General features: G+C 46.5%; 1 protein-coding gene across 1 annotated transcript in view; it reads left to right on the top strand.

The window, feature by feature from the left end:
* Positions 1-15,190, top strand: part of BLK (BLK proto-oncogene, Src family tyrosine kinase) — a 50,422-nt gene that overhangs the window by 33,134 nt on the left and 2,098 nt on the right. The window contains exons 7-11 of the mRNA XM_065833911.2: positions 6,327-6,476; positions 6,977-7,129; positions 8,158-8,337; positions 8,922-8,998; positions 12,562-12,712. Of these exons, the coding sequence (XP_065689983.1) occupies positions 6,327-6,476; positions 6,977-7,129; positions 8,158-8,337; positions 8,922-8,998; positions 12,562-12,712 (711 nt within the window). The remainder of the gene's footprint in view (positions 1-6,326; positions 6,477-6,976; positions 7,130-8,157; positions 8,338-8,921; positions 8,999-12,561; positions 12,713-15,190) is intronic.

The following is a 15,190-nucleotide window of genomic DNA, read 5'->3' as shown; positions in this document are numbered from 1 at the left end:
CAAACCCGCCTGGACCCACCTGTGTGATGTGTTCTGGTGACCCTGCATTAGCAGGTGGATTGGACCGGATGATCTCCAGAGGTCCCTAACCATTCTGTGATTCTGTGAACACAAATACTGTGCACAAGCCCCTCAGACACTTGCGTGTTGTATCTGAAGATCTGGAAAGGACTGAGGCCCTCTGTCCACACATGATCCTAGTCTTTGTGGCAACTCCAGATGTCACATATGGATGGGATCAGACCTTTCCCTACACTTGCTCTGAAGAATTGCTCTCTACTTCTGTTAGACAGGAGCAGCACACACAGGATGAAATAATTCCTTACAATTCTCTGGAATGTGAGCGACTCTAGGTTGCACAGGGCTTGTACAGAGGTGGTGGAGTCCTGAGATTCCAGGAGAAGGAACCAGGCTAGATCATTAAAGCCTCATCTCTGCTCTCTAGAAGCAGGCTGAGCTGGAGGTGTGTGATGTTCTTCATAAGCAGATGTGACGTTTACAGAACCACAGAATCTCAGAATGTGAGGGGTTGGAAGGGACCTGGAAAGCTCACCCAGTGCAATCCCCCCATGGAGCAGGAACACCCAGCTGAGGTTCCACAGGAAGGTGTCCAGGCGGGTTTGAATGTCTGCAGAGAAGGAGACTCCACAGCCTCCCTGGGCAGCCGGTTCCAGTGCTCCATCACCCTCACTGAGAAGAAGTTTCTTCTCAAATTTAAATGGAACCTCCTGTGTTCCAGTTTATGTTCCATGTTCCACTCCATGAAAGCCACATGTTAGTCCCAAATGGTCAGAAATCAGATTCTGCTCTGAAATTAGTGTCTCACTTGTGCCTTTTCTGATATTTAGCATTCTCTCTTAAAATATGGCTGTTATTCCTTTGAACACTTCATCCTTTGAATTATCCTATGCAATCAGCTTCTACTTGAATACCCTGAGCTTTAGACCACCTAAATGGCCATGGTGACACCACTAAGCTGTCTTAACCACAGTTTCCTTATCTAAAGAGAAGGTAAAAACAGAAAGCCCTGCATCTCCAAATATGCTGTGAAGATGCATTCACTAACATACAATAACCTGTGACCCACCACGATATGTTCAGAGGAATGCCATGGAATTAGCCCTGCCCTTCAAACTCCACAGGTTCTTCCTATTTTCCTCCTCCACGATGTATATTTTTGTTCACTTTGCACATCTTCAGCAACATTTGAACTTCAGGGCCAAGTACTGAGTCATGCTAAGGGCTGTGGCCCCCTTAGCTGGTGCACAGAAGAGTGGTTGTCTCATAGTGGGCTGTCCAAGCCAGAGTGAGACAAATTCTGCATCCTGACTAAGAGCAGCATCTATTCATGGCCCATCCTAAGCTGTGTCTCATTTTGCTCATGGTTAAAGATGCTGAAGATCTTAAAACCTGGGGGCTTCACTTTGAGACAACATTTTGCAGAAGCCATGAAAAGCACATTCAACACCCCGGGAAGATGAATCCTTGTCAAGACAGTGTGGGAAGAAGACTAGCAGTGAAATCATCACCATAGAGCTATCCTTGCTGAAGTTGCTGAAAATAAAATCTTCCTCCAAAAATACAATGACTCTGAAATACGCGGGAATGCACTCTCAGAGCTGTGCTGAGTCACGAACTCCTGGGACACAGCAAGACTCCTACGTTCATGATCCCGGCAGGAGGAACCTTGCAAGAGCTCAGTTGCCGTATCCAGCTGAGCTCCAGGGTTTCCCGTCAGGAGGGAGTTAAAAGACTGATGAGACCTACAGAAACAGGAGATCACAGAATCATAGAATCATTTTGGTTGGAAGAGACACTCAGGACCATTGAGTCCAACCATTAACCCAACACTGGCACTAAACCATTTCCCTAAGAACCTCATTTGTACATCTTTTAAACCCCTCCAGGGATGGTGACTCCACCACTGCCCTGGGCAGCCTGTTCCAATGCCCGACAGCCCTTTCCAGGAAGAAATTGTTTGTAATATCCAACCTAAACCTCCCCTGGCATAACTTGAGGCCATTTCCTCTTGTCCTATCACTGGTTACTTGAGAAGATAAACCAATAATCTCCATGTTACAACCTCCTTTCAGATAGTTGTAGAGAGCAAGAAGATCTCCCCCCAGCCTCCTGTTCTCCAGGCTGAGCCCATCAGGTCCCTCAGCCGCTCCCCATCACACTTGTGCTCCAGACCCTTCACCAGCTTTGTTGCCCTTCTCTGAACTATCTGAGATGCCACATGTGGTAGGACTCAATCTGAGATGCAGGCATCAAAATGTAGATATCACACATGGCAGTTTCCTGAGCTCCCACTGTAGCCAGTGAGACTTGATTTGGTTGCCAAACCCTGAACATCTTAGAGTCATCTCCAGGTGATCCACCAGGAGTTGTGGTTTTGCTCCATGACTGCCAGGCCCGTGCAGATGTCCCATGGTACATCAAGTAGTACCAGACACCCATGTTTAGGTGACCGAATCAGCTCTAGGTATGATGTAAAGATGAATCCCACCCTTTGCATCTTCTGTTGCTCTTTCCCATACAAAACCTGCCACTCTCTGAACAGAAAAGGACCTTAAAGCCCTCGTAGAATGGTTTGAGGATCCCAGACACAGAACAGGAGGGCTTGACACACAGAACTGCCCAGGGCAAAATTTGGTTGTGCTCACACAGCTCTGAGCTGGTGTCAAGCGCAGGTGTGGACCTTTGTGTGTCAGTCCAGGTCTGTGCTGGGATGTGGTGTAGGACCGGTGAATGTCCCTTGTGGCTGAGGAGCAAGAACCCCTTTCAACTATCATTTTTACAATGAGGGTGGCAAAATACTCAAGAACTCCTTTTGACTTCATTTTTATGATGAGGGTGGTAAAACACTGGCCCAGGTTGGCCAGAGAGGTGGTGGATGAACCATCCCTGGAGACATCCCAGGCCAGGCTGGACGGGGCTCTGAGCAACCTGAGCTGGTGAAGATGTCCCTGCTCATGGCAGGGGTGGCACTGGATGAGCTTAGAAAGTCCCTTCCAACCTGAACTATTCTATAATTCTGTCATGGCTATCACTGGGGAATTAGGAGTCCTGCCATCTGTCCAGCTCCACTTAACATTTTTCATTTGCTGCTGTCACTGGGAGAAGAGAGAAGTGAAGTTTTCAGCCTTAATACTTTGCTGTGACATGACAGTTCCCAAGGGAACAGTAACCATTCAAAGTTAATGACAGGGACAGCTCTACCACACTCACTCCAGCAACCTAAATCCTGACCTGGAATGAAATACAGTCATTAGCTCTAATGATGGGATAGGTATTAATGTTGGTAGTAAGTAGCTGATAGATTGGCCTGGAGGGTGCCTGGAGTCCCTGTCACCGCTGTGTGCTGCGTATCACTGGTTTGAAAGATGCAGAAGCATTTAAAGGGTCATTGGGGTCTGGAAAGGAGATTGTGCAAAAAAGCAGCCATGATGGGTGCAACCATGCTCACTAACAGATCAGGTCTCCTCTGCTGACTTTCAGCCCCCAGGCACCCACTTGCACACGTGTTGGTCATTAATTCCTGCGCTCCCTTCTGCAAGGCTGTTTGTCGTCAGTGCAGCTGGGTTCACACCACATTTGGCTCCTTCCTCTAGCAGGCCTTGAACTGTAACATACCCTAACTGTAACATACCCTAAGCCACGTCCCAGGCGTGCAAAGCCCCATCTTGGACTTGTGCCATGTACGCTCCATTCTGATGGGCTACAGCCTGGCCTGCACATTATTTCAATGACTTTGAAATTAAAATACTATCATCATCCTCAACAACAATAATAGAAGGTGCTAAAAATAACCATAACAACAATAACAATTATAATAATGACAACAATATTAAAGGCTGAGAGAGTTCGGATGTTCAGCTGGAGAAAAGAAGGCTCCAGGGAGACCTTATTGCAGCCTTTCTGGACTTAAAAGGGGCCGATAAGAAAGATGGGGAAAGACCTTTGAGCGGAGCCTGTTGTGACAAGACAAGGGGTGATGGTTTTAAACTAAAGGAGGGAGATTCAGGCCAGACATGAGGAAGAATTTTATTTATTATGAGGGTGGTGAGAGCCTGTCCCAGATTGGCCAGAGAGGTGGTGGATGAACCATCCCTGGAGACATCCCAGGCCAGGCTGGACGGGGCTCTGAGCAACCTGAGCTGGTGAAGATGTCCCTGCTCATGGCAGGGGTGGCACTGGGGGAGCTTTGAAGGTCCCTTCCAACCCAAACTATTCTGTGATTCTATATCAATATTATATATAATATGTTGCTATAATTATTATTATTATTATTATTATTATTATTATTATTATTATTATTTGCAATTTAGGCTGTTTCTCAGATATTCACCTGCAGGATTGGTAGAGCCTAAAGGGCTCCTCAGTCTGTCTTCTACCTGATGCTCATGGTGAAGGGAAGGGTTTCAGAAGAGCATCCTCTGTTGAGAGAATGTTGCCCATGATCCCAAGACTCTGTGCTTCCAGTCTTGAGATTCCCTGCCTTTCCATTAAAACCAGCAGGTCTTCTGTGAACATTATGCCGCCATATCTCATAGTCTGGTCTCTGCAGAAAGGGAGTCTCCCCAAAATGACTGCTAGCACCTGGAAAAATTTTAGACTCTCCAAAATTTTGCTTGTAAAGATTTATAATTACTGCAACAGAGCAAATATCCCCAGGGGCATGGGTTTTTTTTGTTACTCTTTTAAAAACACAAGTGGTTTCCAACTGTTGGTGCTGCGATGGAGAAACACCAGCCAGTGAGTGTTATATGTCAGTGAACTTTCCCCTCACACGCAGGATGAGGGCTTCAGAGTGACTGTGAAAGGCCCTAATTCTGCTTATGAGCCTACATGACAAAGATGTACTTTTTAACATATATAACTTCACATTTTCAAACATTTAAAAAGGCAGCCTATGAACCTGGGTGATGTTTTAGAATTTTTACAGCCCAGCAGGCTTGTAACAATTTGCTCTGGAAATATGATCCAGATAGAAGGGAAAAAAAACCCCACACTGCTAAGCTGTATTGAAATTCATGCTGACACAGGCTGGAAGTCACTGCTCTGCAGCAACATCTAGCGATTTTTTTGTGCACAGCAAAAAACAACCTCATGGTTTAGATTATATATATATATTATAAGGAGAGAACAGCAGGTTGGAGTGGTAGATCAATGAGTAGCTCCTGTGAGGTCATAAGGCACCTGAACCCAGATGCGAATCCAGATGTGTTTTAGCCAGAGTCATGTTTATGGCTGAACATGACAATTCTGAACCCCCTTCTGTAGCTCCTTCTGTATCTCTCAGCTGAACAACTCGCCTTGACACAAGGGTTTTAGGGGACAACAGGGACATGGGGACCTTGGATAATGCTGAAGAGGGACACATAGAATCATGTAATGGTTTGGGCTGGAAGATGCCTTATCTCTCAACCTTACCTCTCCCACTAACTGAAATTCTGGTTGTGCTGGTGAGGTGATTTAGCTCCTTGTCAGTCATGTGTTTGTACAAACTGGTGAGAGACCTCAGATGAGAGGTGTGGAGCTGTGGGAAGACCAACATGACCTAAGTAGTGTCTGGTTGCTTTGGTTGGAGATGTGTTATTGATTGCCATATTTCTTCCTTGGGGCTGTTGCCCACGGAATAGGCTGGTCTTAACCAAACCTAAACAAGACCAGTTAAGCTCTGATGAACCTTTATCCTCTCCATCTGCCTTGGAGAGAGCTAGATTTAGGTTATGGTTGGACTCGATGATCTTGAGGGTCTCTTCCAATCAAAATGATTCTATGATTCTATTGAGGAGCAGCTGAGGGAACTGGGCAGAGGGGTCAGCCTGGAGAAAAGAAGGCAGAGGGGAGACCTCCTCAATCTCTACAGCTGCCTGAAAGGAGGTTGTAGCATGGAGTAACATGCAATAGTACAAGAGCAAATGGCCTCAAGTTGCACCAGGGGAGGTTCAGATTGGACATTAGGAAACATTTCTTCGCAGAAAGGGGTGCCAAGCAGTGGAACAGGCTGTCCAGGGAAGTGGTGGAGTCACCATCCCTGGAGGGGTTTAAAAGATGTGTAGATGAGGCTCTGAGTAACATGGTTTAGTGTTAGATTTAGGTTATGGTTGGAGTCGATTATCTTGAGGGTGTCTTCCAACCAAAATGATTCTATGATTCAATGATTCTAAGCTCGTGACTTTGTAGTGTGGTGGGACTTGCCCTGAGAAGACATCAACAAGGGCTGAGAGAGATGTCTGTCAGCCATGGAAAGAGGAGGTAGCTGGTCCATGGTACGGTGCTGCTTGACCTCACAGTTCCTTCTTCTGCTTGTTCTCCAGGTGCCTATTCCTTATCCGTCAGGGACAGCGACTCTGCACATGGGGACATCATCAAACACTACAGGATCCGCTCCTTAGACGATGGGGGATATTACATCTCACCCAGGATGACTTTCTCCAGCCTGCCAGATCTAATCCATCATTACAGCCGTAAGTTGCTTGTCTTCCCTCTTGGACTTGTCTCCTAGCAGAAGGTGGGCACGTGGGCAGAGGGAGGATGGGCTTACAAGCCACCACCGCCACTCCATCCTCTCCAATGGGCCAGATGTGCTTCCCCAAGCAGAATTTGGTCGCCAGTGCAAATCTTAGAGCATTGTGAAAGTGAGCTCTGCCCACAGCCCTAGAATCAGTGAATTTCTCCCACCAGGAAAGAAAAGAAATGAATGCTGGAGGGTTATGCAGGAAGGATGCTTGGGAAGCAGAGTTTGGACTTGCTGTGCAGGATAATTTTCTCCTTATGTCTCCCTTTGAGTTTTTTCCTTTCACTTGGGTGCCTTCATCCCTGTGGCTGAAACATTTGTGTGGTTGTGGAGGTTTCCCATGATCCGACTTTTTCCTGGCATGAGTGTATGGAGGAGGAGGTCAGTGTTGTGACCTCCTGAAAGTTCAGTCCATTCCATTGAACTCTCCTGTGATTTGTCCTCATATAGAGAAAGGGGATGGCCTGTGCCAGCGGCTCACAGCTCCCTGCAAATCCTTGGTTCCCCAGAGACCCTGGGCACAGGATGAATGGGAGATCCCACGGGAGTCTCTGAAGCTTGTGAAGAAACTCGGCAGCGGGCAGTTTGGGGAAGTGTGGATGGGTAAGTATAATTCCCCCATTCCAGGGAAGAACGATATAAACAGAGGAGATGGAAACTCCTCTTTCTGCAAGACAAGATTAGTCTGGGAGTGAGCATCCTAAAGTATGAACACATATTTCATAGAAGCATAGAATCATAGAATGTCCTGAGTTGGAAGGGACCCACAAGGATCATCAAGTCCAACTCCTGCCCCTGCACAGGACAACCCAACAGTTCACACCATGTGTGAGGGTGTTGTATTTATGGGTACACACGCAGCAGTAGATGCCATATTCTTGGGAAGGACCAGGCAGGTCGGGTTTGCACAGATCAGCAGATGACCATGGGTTTCACAAGTTAGATACATGCGATGTGTGTTGAACTATATACTTATCTCCTGAGACATGCTCTCATTCTTCCTGGGAATCCTGGGCATGCTTGTAGGATTACACACAACAGGGTAGCTGGGTGACACTATCCCGCTTTTTCTGCTTCCTCGTTCCACTTTCTAACCCAGATTTGAATCCCTTATGACTTTCTGCCCACTGCAAAACAGTGGGAGAGGAAGCGGTGTGAGCTCAGCTTGCTTTGTGTCCTCTTTGTGGTTGTCTGTTGCCTTGGCAATTGAGACTGTGGACAGGGCCAGACCGAGTTGACGTCCTGACTGCAGTGTCCTGGCTTTCTCGATGGTATTTGGGTTATTTGAGAACCCAGCTGGTGGGAGGTCTCAGGGATTTCATCCAGGAGTCTTGCCAGACTGTGAGGATGGGCTCATTGAATGGATGTCCACCATCCAGAGCAGGGATGATCCCTGATGAAATAACATGGATTGACAGTTGTGTCACGTCTCTCCCTTCTCCTCTCATACCTGCTGCTTGCTCAGAGCCCACTGGTATTGAGATTTAACCTTCATTTCTCGCTGAGAAATTGAAAGTTGTTACTGACGTTTTCTGCTCCCCGATCCACAAGCTCTTCTGTTCCTTATTGCACAACCTGACAGAGCATGTAAAGAAGCCAGAATTCCTCAATGCATCATTATCCCTCTGTAGGCTACTACAAGAACAACATCAAGGTGGCTGTGAAGACCATGAAGGAGGGCAGCATGGATCCTGATGCCTTCTTGGCAGAGGCAAACTTGATGAAGAGGCTCCAGCATAACAAACTGGTCCGGTTATATGCAGTAGTCACAAAGCAGCCCATCTACATTGTGACAGAGTACATGGCCAATGGTGAGGACCCTTGTGGAGATTTTCAGTTAGGTTTCTGCAAAATCAGGTCAACGAGCTGTCTGGTATTCCCATCATAAGGGGGGTGGGGAGGAGACCATTGTACTAAATCTGTAAGAAGAAACGCTAAGTGATGCACAAGCTTGTTTCTAGTATCAGAAAGGACTTTGTGGGCCATGAAACCCTGCCTCTTGTGGCCTCATATTTCATAAGCCACTTCACAAGATGGTGATGTTCCATTTGAAGAGTATTTTAAGTTCTCATCTCCACTGTTGTTACTGGAAGTTTGTTTCAGATTTTTACTCCTCTCATGGTGACAATGTCCTTACTTTTGCCCCTCTTGCCTATAAGGCATTGAGTGAAGAATGACCTGCAGTTTGCAAAAGGTCTGTGCAAAATAGAGTAGGGAAAAGGGCTGCATTTGGGAACTTTCCTAGTGGAAGATGCTCCAGTGGACATCCACTGTGGTTCCTCAGATTTTTTCTGGGATGTAGGCAGGTTTATTGTATATATTCAGAGAAGCAGCAGGGAAAGCAAATGCACAGGTTTATTTGGAAGAGTCACAGCAGTTCTCTCCTCTTTTGCAGGGTGTTTGCTCGATTACTTGAAGACAGAAGAAGGAAGCCAACTGAATCTCCCCAAACTCATTGATATGTCGGCTCAGGTTAGTGAACAGCCTCTGCGAAACGGACTCAAGATCAGGATTTGTTACTGACTCAGTGAAATTCTTGCAAGTCTGAAGTCTGTCAGAGTGCTGATTTCATGGAGAAAACCAGCACCTCCTGGTGTGGTCTCTCAGGGTTTCTCTCTCAGCCCTCTCGTGTTGATGTGCATGTCAGCTCAGCAATGCCCTGCTGTCCCTAGGACAGCCTCTGGGGATCTTAGCTAAAGAACTGGGTGTTTTGGGGGGGAATGTTTTGTTTTTCTCTCTTGCTGAGCAGGAAATAAGTTGTGTTTGGTGGTTTTGTTGTTGTTGTTGTTGTTGTTGTTGTTGTTGTTTTCAAAAGGAAGAAAAAGCTCAATGGAGACTTTCAACATAGAGACATTTTGGCTTTAAGCAATTCTTCCCTTCTGATATCATGCATAAAGGATGTTCTGGCACTTAAATCTGGCAGTATTGCTCCTTATCACAGAATCCCAGCCTGGTTGGGGCTAAGGGGACCTCTGGAGATCTCCCAGTCCAACCCAGCTGCTCACGCAGGGTCACAGAGCAGATCACACAGGTGGGTCCAGGCGGGTTTGAATGTCTCAGAGAAGGAGACTCCACACCCGCTCTGGGCAGCCTGGGCCAGGCTCTGGCACCTCCCAGCAAAGAAGTTTCTGCTCATGTTCACATGGAGCCTCCTGGGTTTCAGTCTGTGCCAACTGCCCCTCATCCTGTTGTTGGGCACCACTGAACAGAGTCTGGTCCCATCCTTTTGACATCCACCCTTGAGATATTTATCAGCGTAAATAAGATCCCTCTCAGCCTTCTCCAGGCTGAACAGACCCAGTTTTTTCAGTCTTTCTTCATAAGAAAGATGCTCCAGACCCAGAATCAGATAACAGACTTTTGTCTTTGTAGGTTTGTTTCCCTTTGAGCATCAGGCTGTAAATGTTGTGGCTGCACCATAATATTTGAGTCCAGAATTGCATCGAACCTCAAATGGGTCAATGGTCTTGTCTGTCCCAGGCACGAGGGTGATACAGGTCTGACAACACACTGGCTGCAGCAACTCCTGGGAGAAACCTGTCCCAGGGCAGCCTTGTGTACCCAAACCTCTCCAAGTTCAGGGTTGAAACTTTGAATGTAACCATTTGGCATGGACTGAGTTGTCCAGAAGGCTATCCACCACAATGCTCAAATAGTCCCCACGGTGGACACTGTCACTGGGGCTGAGCAAGTGCATGTCGATGTCACCTCTCCACGGGCACCTGGAAGCGCTCACCCACCCTGCACACCCTCCTCACATCCCTCCACACAGTCTGCAGCATCCTGCACTATGCATCGCTTACAGGACTTCATTCAGGAGAGACATAAAGAAGAAATTTTTGACACTGGGGGTGGTGAGAGCCTGGCCCAGGTTGTCCAGAGAGGTGGTGGATGAACCATCCCTGGAGACATCCCAGGCCAGGCTGGACGGGGCTCTGAGCAGCCTGAGCTGGTGAAGATGTCCCTGCTCATGGCACGGATGGGACTAGATGAGTTTTGGAGGTCCCTTCCAACCCAAACTGTCCTGTGATCACTTTGCCCTTCCCTCAAGACACGGGTGTCAATCAGGACAACTTCCATCGCTGCCCTCCCACCCCAGTACCACTTACCCAGGGAGGGGTTTCAAACACTCACTGGGTAGCTCTGGAAGGAGGAGGAAAAGGGCTGTCTCTCTCAAACTATTTTGCAATCTGTTCATCTGCAGTGTTGGGATGACATCACGGCCCAACAGGCACCCAACCCTCTTGAACACAATTTTGGATCCAATCGCATCCGTTGGAGTTAAAATTAGCGCTCTCTGGGCTGATGTTCTCGATCCTGTGGTCAGTCTCGAAAGTACATGCTCGAGAGCATGCTGGGCTGGGACGGGCCTGTTGCTGGGTACTATCTCATTAACATCAGGACAGGAAATTACATCAATTCTTCCATTTTCCACTGCAGCAAACAGCACTTGCACTGAACGGGTGTTGACACAGGTTAGAAATGAAGCATTGGAAAGTATGTGTTGGTATCCTGTTCAAAACCACATGTAAGTCGAGACGCTGATGTGAATCTGTATGGAGTGGAAAATTGCTCTGCCCTCACCCGCAGGCGTGTGAAAGCTTTAATAGGTCCTAACCATTAATAGCAGGGGTTTCGTGCATCCACTCACCCTCCTGATAAACCCTCCTAACCCAAATCTGGGACTGGACTGATAGAACAACTTTGCAGCCTCTTTTTTGCTGTGTCTCCCAACACCCAGCAGTAAAAAATTGCTGCCGTCATTGATATCATTTATAGTCTCGTCACACACCAGACACCTCCCCAGGGCTGCTCCCTGCTCCGAAGATCTGAACTATGGACGATGATGTTGGGAGCAAGAAACTCCCAAGTATAAGTTTGGAGGTGGCTGAAGAAGTTCAGCACTTACACAGTCATATTTTTATGGGTATGTGGGGTCTTCTGCCCTAATGCATCCATGTTGTGTACTGTGTCCTAACCTGGATCCAGTGCAGGAAAAGAAAACACCAACCTCAGCTATGTTGCAAAGGAATCTCCCAAGGGGTCTCCCCAAGGCAGACCAATGAGGGAGAACAGAGGAAGTTGTTGAATATCATCTAGTTGTTCTCCTACATCTGGACCTTGCTACCATGACTGAGGGATGGAGAAGCTCTTTGAGGGTTTTTTTGTGTTTTAAATTCACCTATTTAATCTGGAGTGTTTGTGATTAAAATCCCAACTAGAGAGGAAAGTCTTGTGGCAGAAACTGGAAATCCAGTGATGTGGCTTTGGGTTTGCTTCAAATTTCTGCATCTCGCTGCAGACACGGCTCGAGGGTGTAACTTCTGAGCAAAACAGAGAGTGAGGTTTCTGTTCTGCTTGACTTGGCTGCTTCAAGCTCATGGTGGCCTGGTGCACGCTGGTAGAGCTGCACATAGCCTGGAGAACAGGAGGCTGAGGGGAAACCTTCTCGTTCTTTGCAACTGCCTGAAAGGAGGTTGTAGCACAGAGGGTGCTGGACTCCTCTCCCCAGTAACAAGCAACAGGATGAGAGGAAATGGCCTCAAGTTGTATCAGGGGAGGTTTACGTTGGATATTAGGAAAAAAATTACTAAGGGAAAGGGCTGTGGGGCATTGGAACAGGCTGCCCAGGGCAGTGGTGGAGTCACCATCCCTGGAGGGGTTTAAAAGACATATAGATTAGGGTCTCATGGACATGGTTTAGTGACAGTGTGAGATTGACAGTTGGACTTGATGATCTTGAGGGTCTCTTCCAACCAAAATGATTCTCTGCTTTTATGATTCTATATGCACATGTGCATCGGCAATATCTATTTATGTATGCATGTACCTGCCTGCCTGTTTATCTATCCGTCTGTTGATCTGTCTGTCCATGCATCCATCTATGGAGCATGTATGCATGTCCATGTACATGGAGGCATGTGAGCAACCTTATACGCACACTGTGTTTTCGTAAAGATGGGTGAGATGAAGGCAGGAAAGCTTGTTGTCATGGGGAGCTGACTGATGAAGATGGACTCTTCCTCCTCTCCCAGGTGGCAGAGGGAATGGCCTACATTGAGAGAATGAACTCCATCCACCGTGACTTGAGAGCTGCCAACATCCTCGTCTCAGAGACCCTCTGCTGCAAAATTGCTGATTTTGGCCTGGCCAGGATCATCGAGAACGAATACTTGGCGCAAGAAGGTGAGTGTTGTTCCCAGGGTTGACTCACCACCACATTGCCTTTGTCTCCAATCCTCCTGTCACACAGATGTGCCAAGATATGAGACATCCAAGATCTGGGCTGGGACACGGGACACCACCACTGATGGTATGAGACCAGAGGTTCCATGGCTCGTATTGTCAGCACCCTGGTAGCGGGCAGAGCCAGCAAAATAGCCAAAAACAGGGTCCCAAGAGTGGGGGACAATAAAGAGCAAGTGAGGTTTGCAGAGGGAAATGGGAAAAAAAACATATTTTGGCACCATTTGGGGGAGTCCTGCTGAATCTCAGGTTGTGTTACCAGGGAAATTTGGCCTCTGCTGATGGCACCTGCTGCCTGTGCTGGCGTGTTCACACTGAGTCAGTCTGGAGGGAAGGAAATAGCAGCGTAAGTCGGTCACCGCACCCTGTGGGGATGCAGGGGGGGAGCTGGAGCCACGAATCTGGACCTGAAGGCGGTTTCCAGATGTCTCGGGCAAACCAAGCCCAGAGCAGGTTGGGTCCCTTCCATCACAAAGGGACAACTTGCAAAATTTGGGAGAAGGTGTGCAGCTTGGCAGGTGTTTCATAGGAACAGGGTGCCTTGAGCATCTAAAACAAAAACAGGAACAAACAAACACAAAGAAAAGGAGAAGGAGAGGAGAGGAGAGGAGAGGAGAGGAGAGGAGAGGAGAGGAGAGGAGAGGAGAGGAGAGGAGAGGAGAGGAGAGGAGAGGAGAGGAGAGGAGAGGAGAGGAGAGGAGAGGAGAGGAGAGGAGAGGAGAGGAGAGGAGAGGAGAGGAGAGGAGAGGAGAGGAGAGGAGAGGAGAGGGGAGGAGAGGGGAGGAGAGGGGAGGAGAGGGGAGGAGAGGGGAGGAGAGGGGAGGAGAGGGGAGGAGAGGGGAGGAGAGGGGAGGAGAGGGGAGGAGAGGGGAAGAGAGGGGAAGAGAAGGGAAGAGAAGGGAAGAGAAGAGGAGAAATAAAATAAATAAATAGAAATAAGTTAATAAAGATAAAAACAATTTAAATTAAAATAAATTGAAATAAAATAATTAAATAATATAAATAAAATGAAAATAGAATAAAATAAAATAAAATAATGAATTAAATTAAATCAAACAAAACAAAACAAAATAAAATAAAATAAATAAAATAAAATAAAATAAAATAAAATAAAATAAAATAAAATAAAATAAAATAGGCATACAAACCCCAATATCCCTCATGTTAATTTTAAATCTCCTTATGACTCCACCTGCAAAACTAAGACTCTTGCTTAGGCTGAGTCTCTGAACTGGTGCAGGAGACCTTGGCTGGGAGAGGTGACAACTGGTTTGGTGGTGCAGAAGTCCACCTACAGCCATTGGACCACAGGGTTAAGTCCAATTCCTCCATGGGCGGCTGCTTCTCTGTACTTTGAGGTCAGATATGAGATTGTGTCATTCAGATTGTGAAAAGTCTTTATAGAGCACCAGGAACAAACAGAAAGGACTGAAATAAAGCAACTAAATCTGGCAAAAGGGGCTCTTACCAGAAGATTTTCAAATTTTGGAAATCCCTCCTTTGTTGAGAGTTGGGATAGAGCTAAAATTCCCCATAGAGAATATTCTGGGGAAAGAAAAGTGAATAGATTTTTTTTCTCTTATAAAATAGGGAAATTTTCTCTCATTTTGCTATTCCCAAAATACTTTATGATACATATTATGCCCATTTCAACATGTAAAACTATTTCAAAGTACTAAAAGCTCGCAAATGCAATTTGTGGAATGTCATGAAGGGGTACGGTGATAATGCTGCAATTTTTAAGGCATTTTTTTGCAACAAGAGAAGTTGTGATGAAATTAATACAATCCTGTTAAAATACCCAAAGAAGCTACATTTCCAGTGGAAACGAGTTCCTATCAGCATTTTTCCAGCCAGATTTAATCTGAAATAACAACTGCCCCTCCATCTACTTTGAACAATTTTCACTTCACAGATTGCATTTCCGAGCCTCCTCAGTCTACCTGTCAGAGTGTGATGTGCAAGAACAAAGGCACTAATTTCACACACCCCGTTTGGTCTTTCAGCCCTGAAATAAAAATGTGGCTTCCTCTGCAGCCTTTAACACATTCAGTTCTTACTTATCAAGGTATTTGGGGATTATTTTTTTTTGTGTTAGCTAAACTGAAATTTCAATCTTATGGGCATTGCTGTCTGCAACGTGCAAAAAAAGGATTTGGTGAACAAGAGAAAATGGGACTTCTTTTATTTTTAAATACACAGGTAGCTTTAAGAACTGGAGAATTTCTGTTTGCTGCATCATTTATGTACTTTTGCTCAAAACAGCCGCCTTTCAGTGAGTGATTTTGTACAGAATTACATCCTACTGTTGTCCTCTTATAAAGCTACTCAAGGAATTGGCTTTGATTAGCACATAGTTTGGGCCACAGCGCTGGTCCACGTTACCATTCCCGGTTCCATTCCTGAGACCCCAGTGCT

The sequence above is a fragment of the Patagioenas fasciata genome, chromosome 3 (genome assembly GCF_037038585.1).
Source record: "Patagioenas fasciata isolate bPatFas1 chromosome 3, bPatFas1.hap1, whole genome shotgun sequence".
NCBI classification, from domain to species: Eukaryota; Metazoa; Chordata; class Aves; order Columbiformes; family Columbidae; genus Patagioenas; species Patagioenas fasciata.
This window is presented reverse-complemented; position numbering and strand designations above follow the sequence as displayed.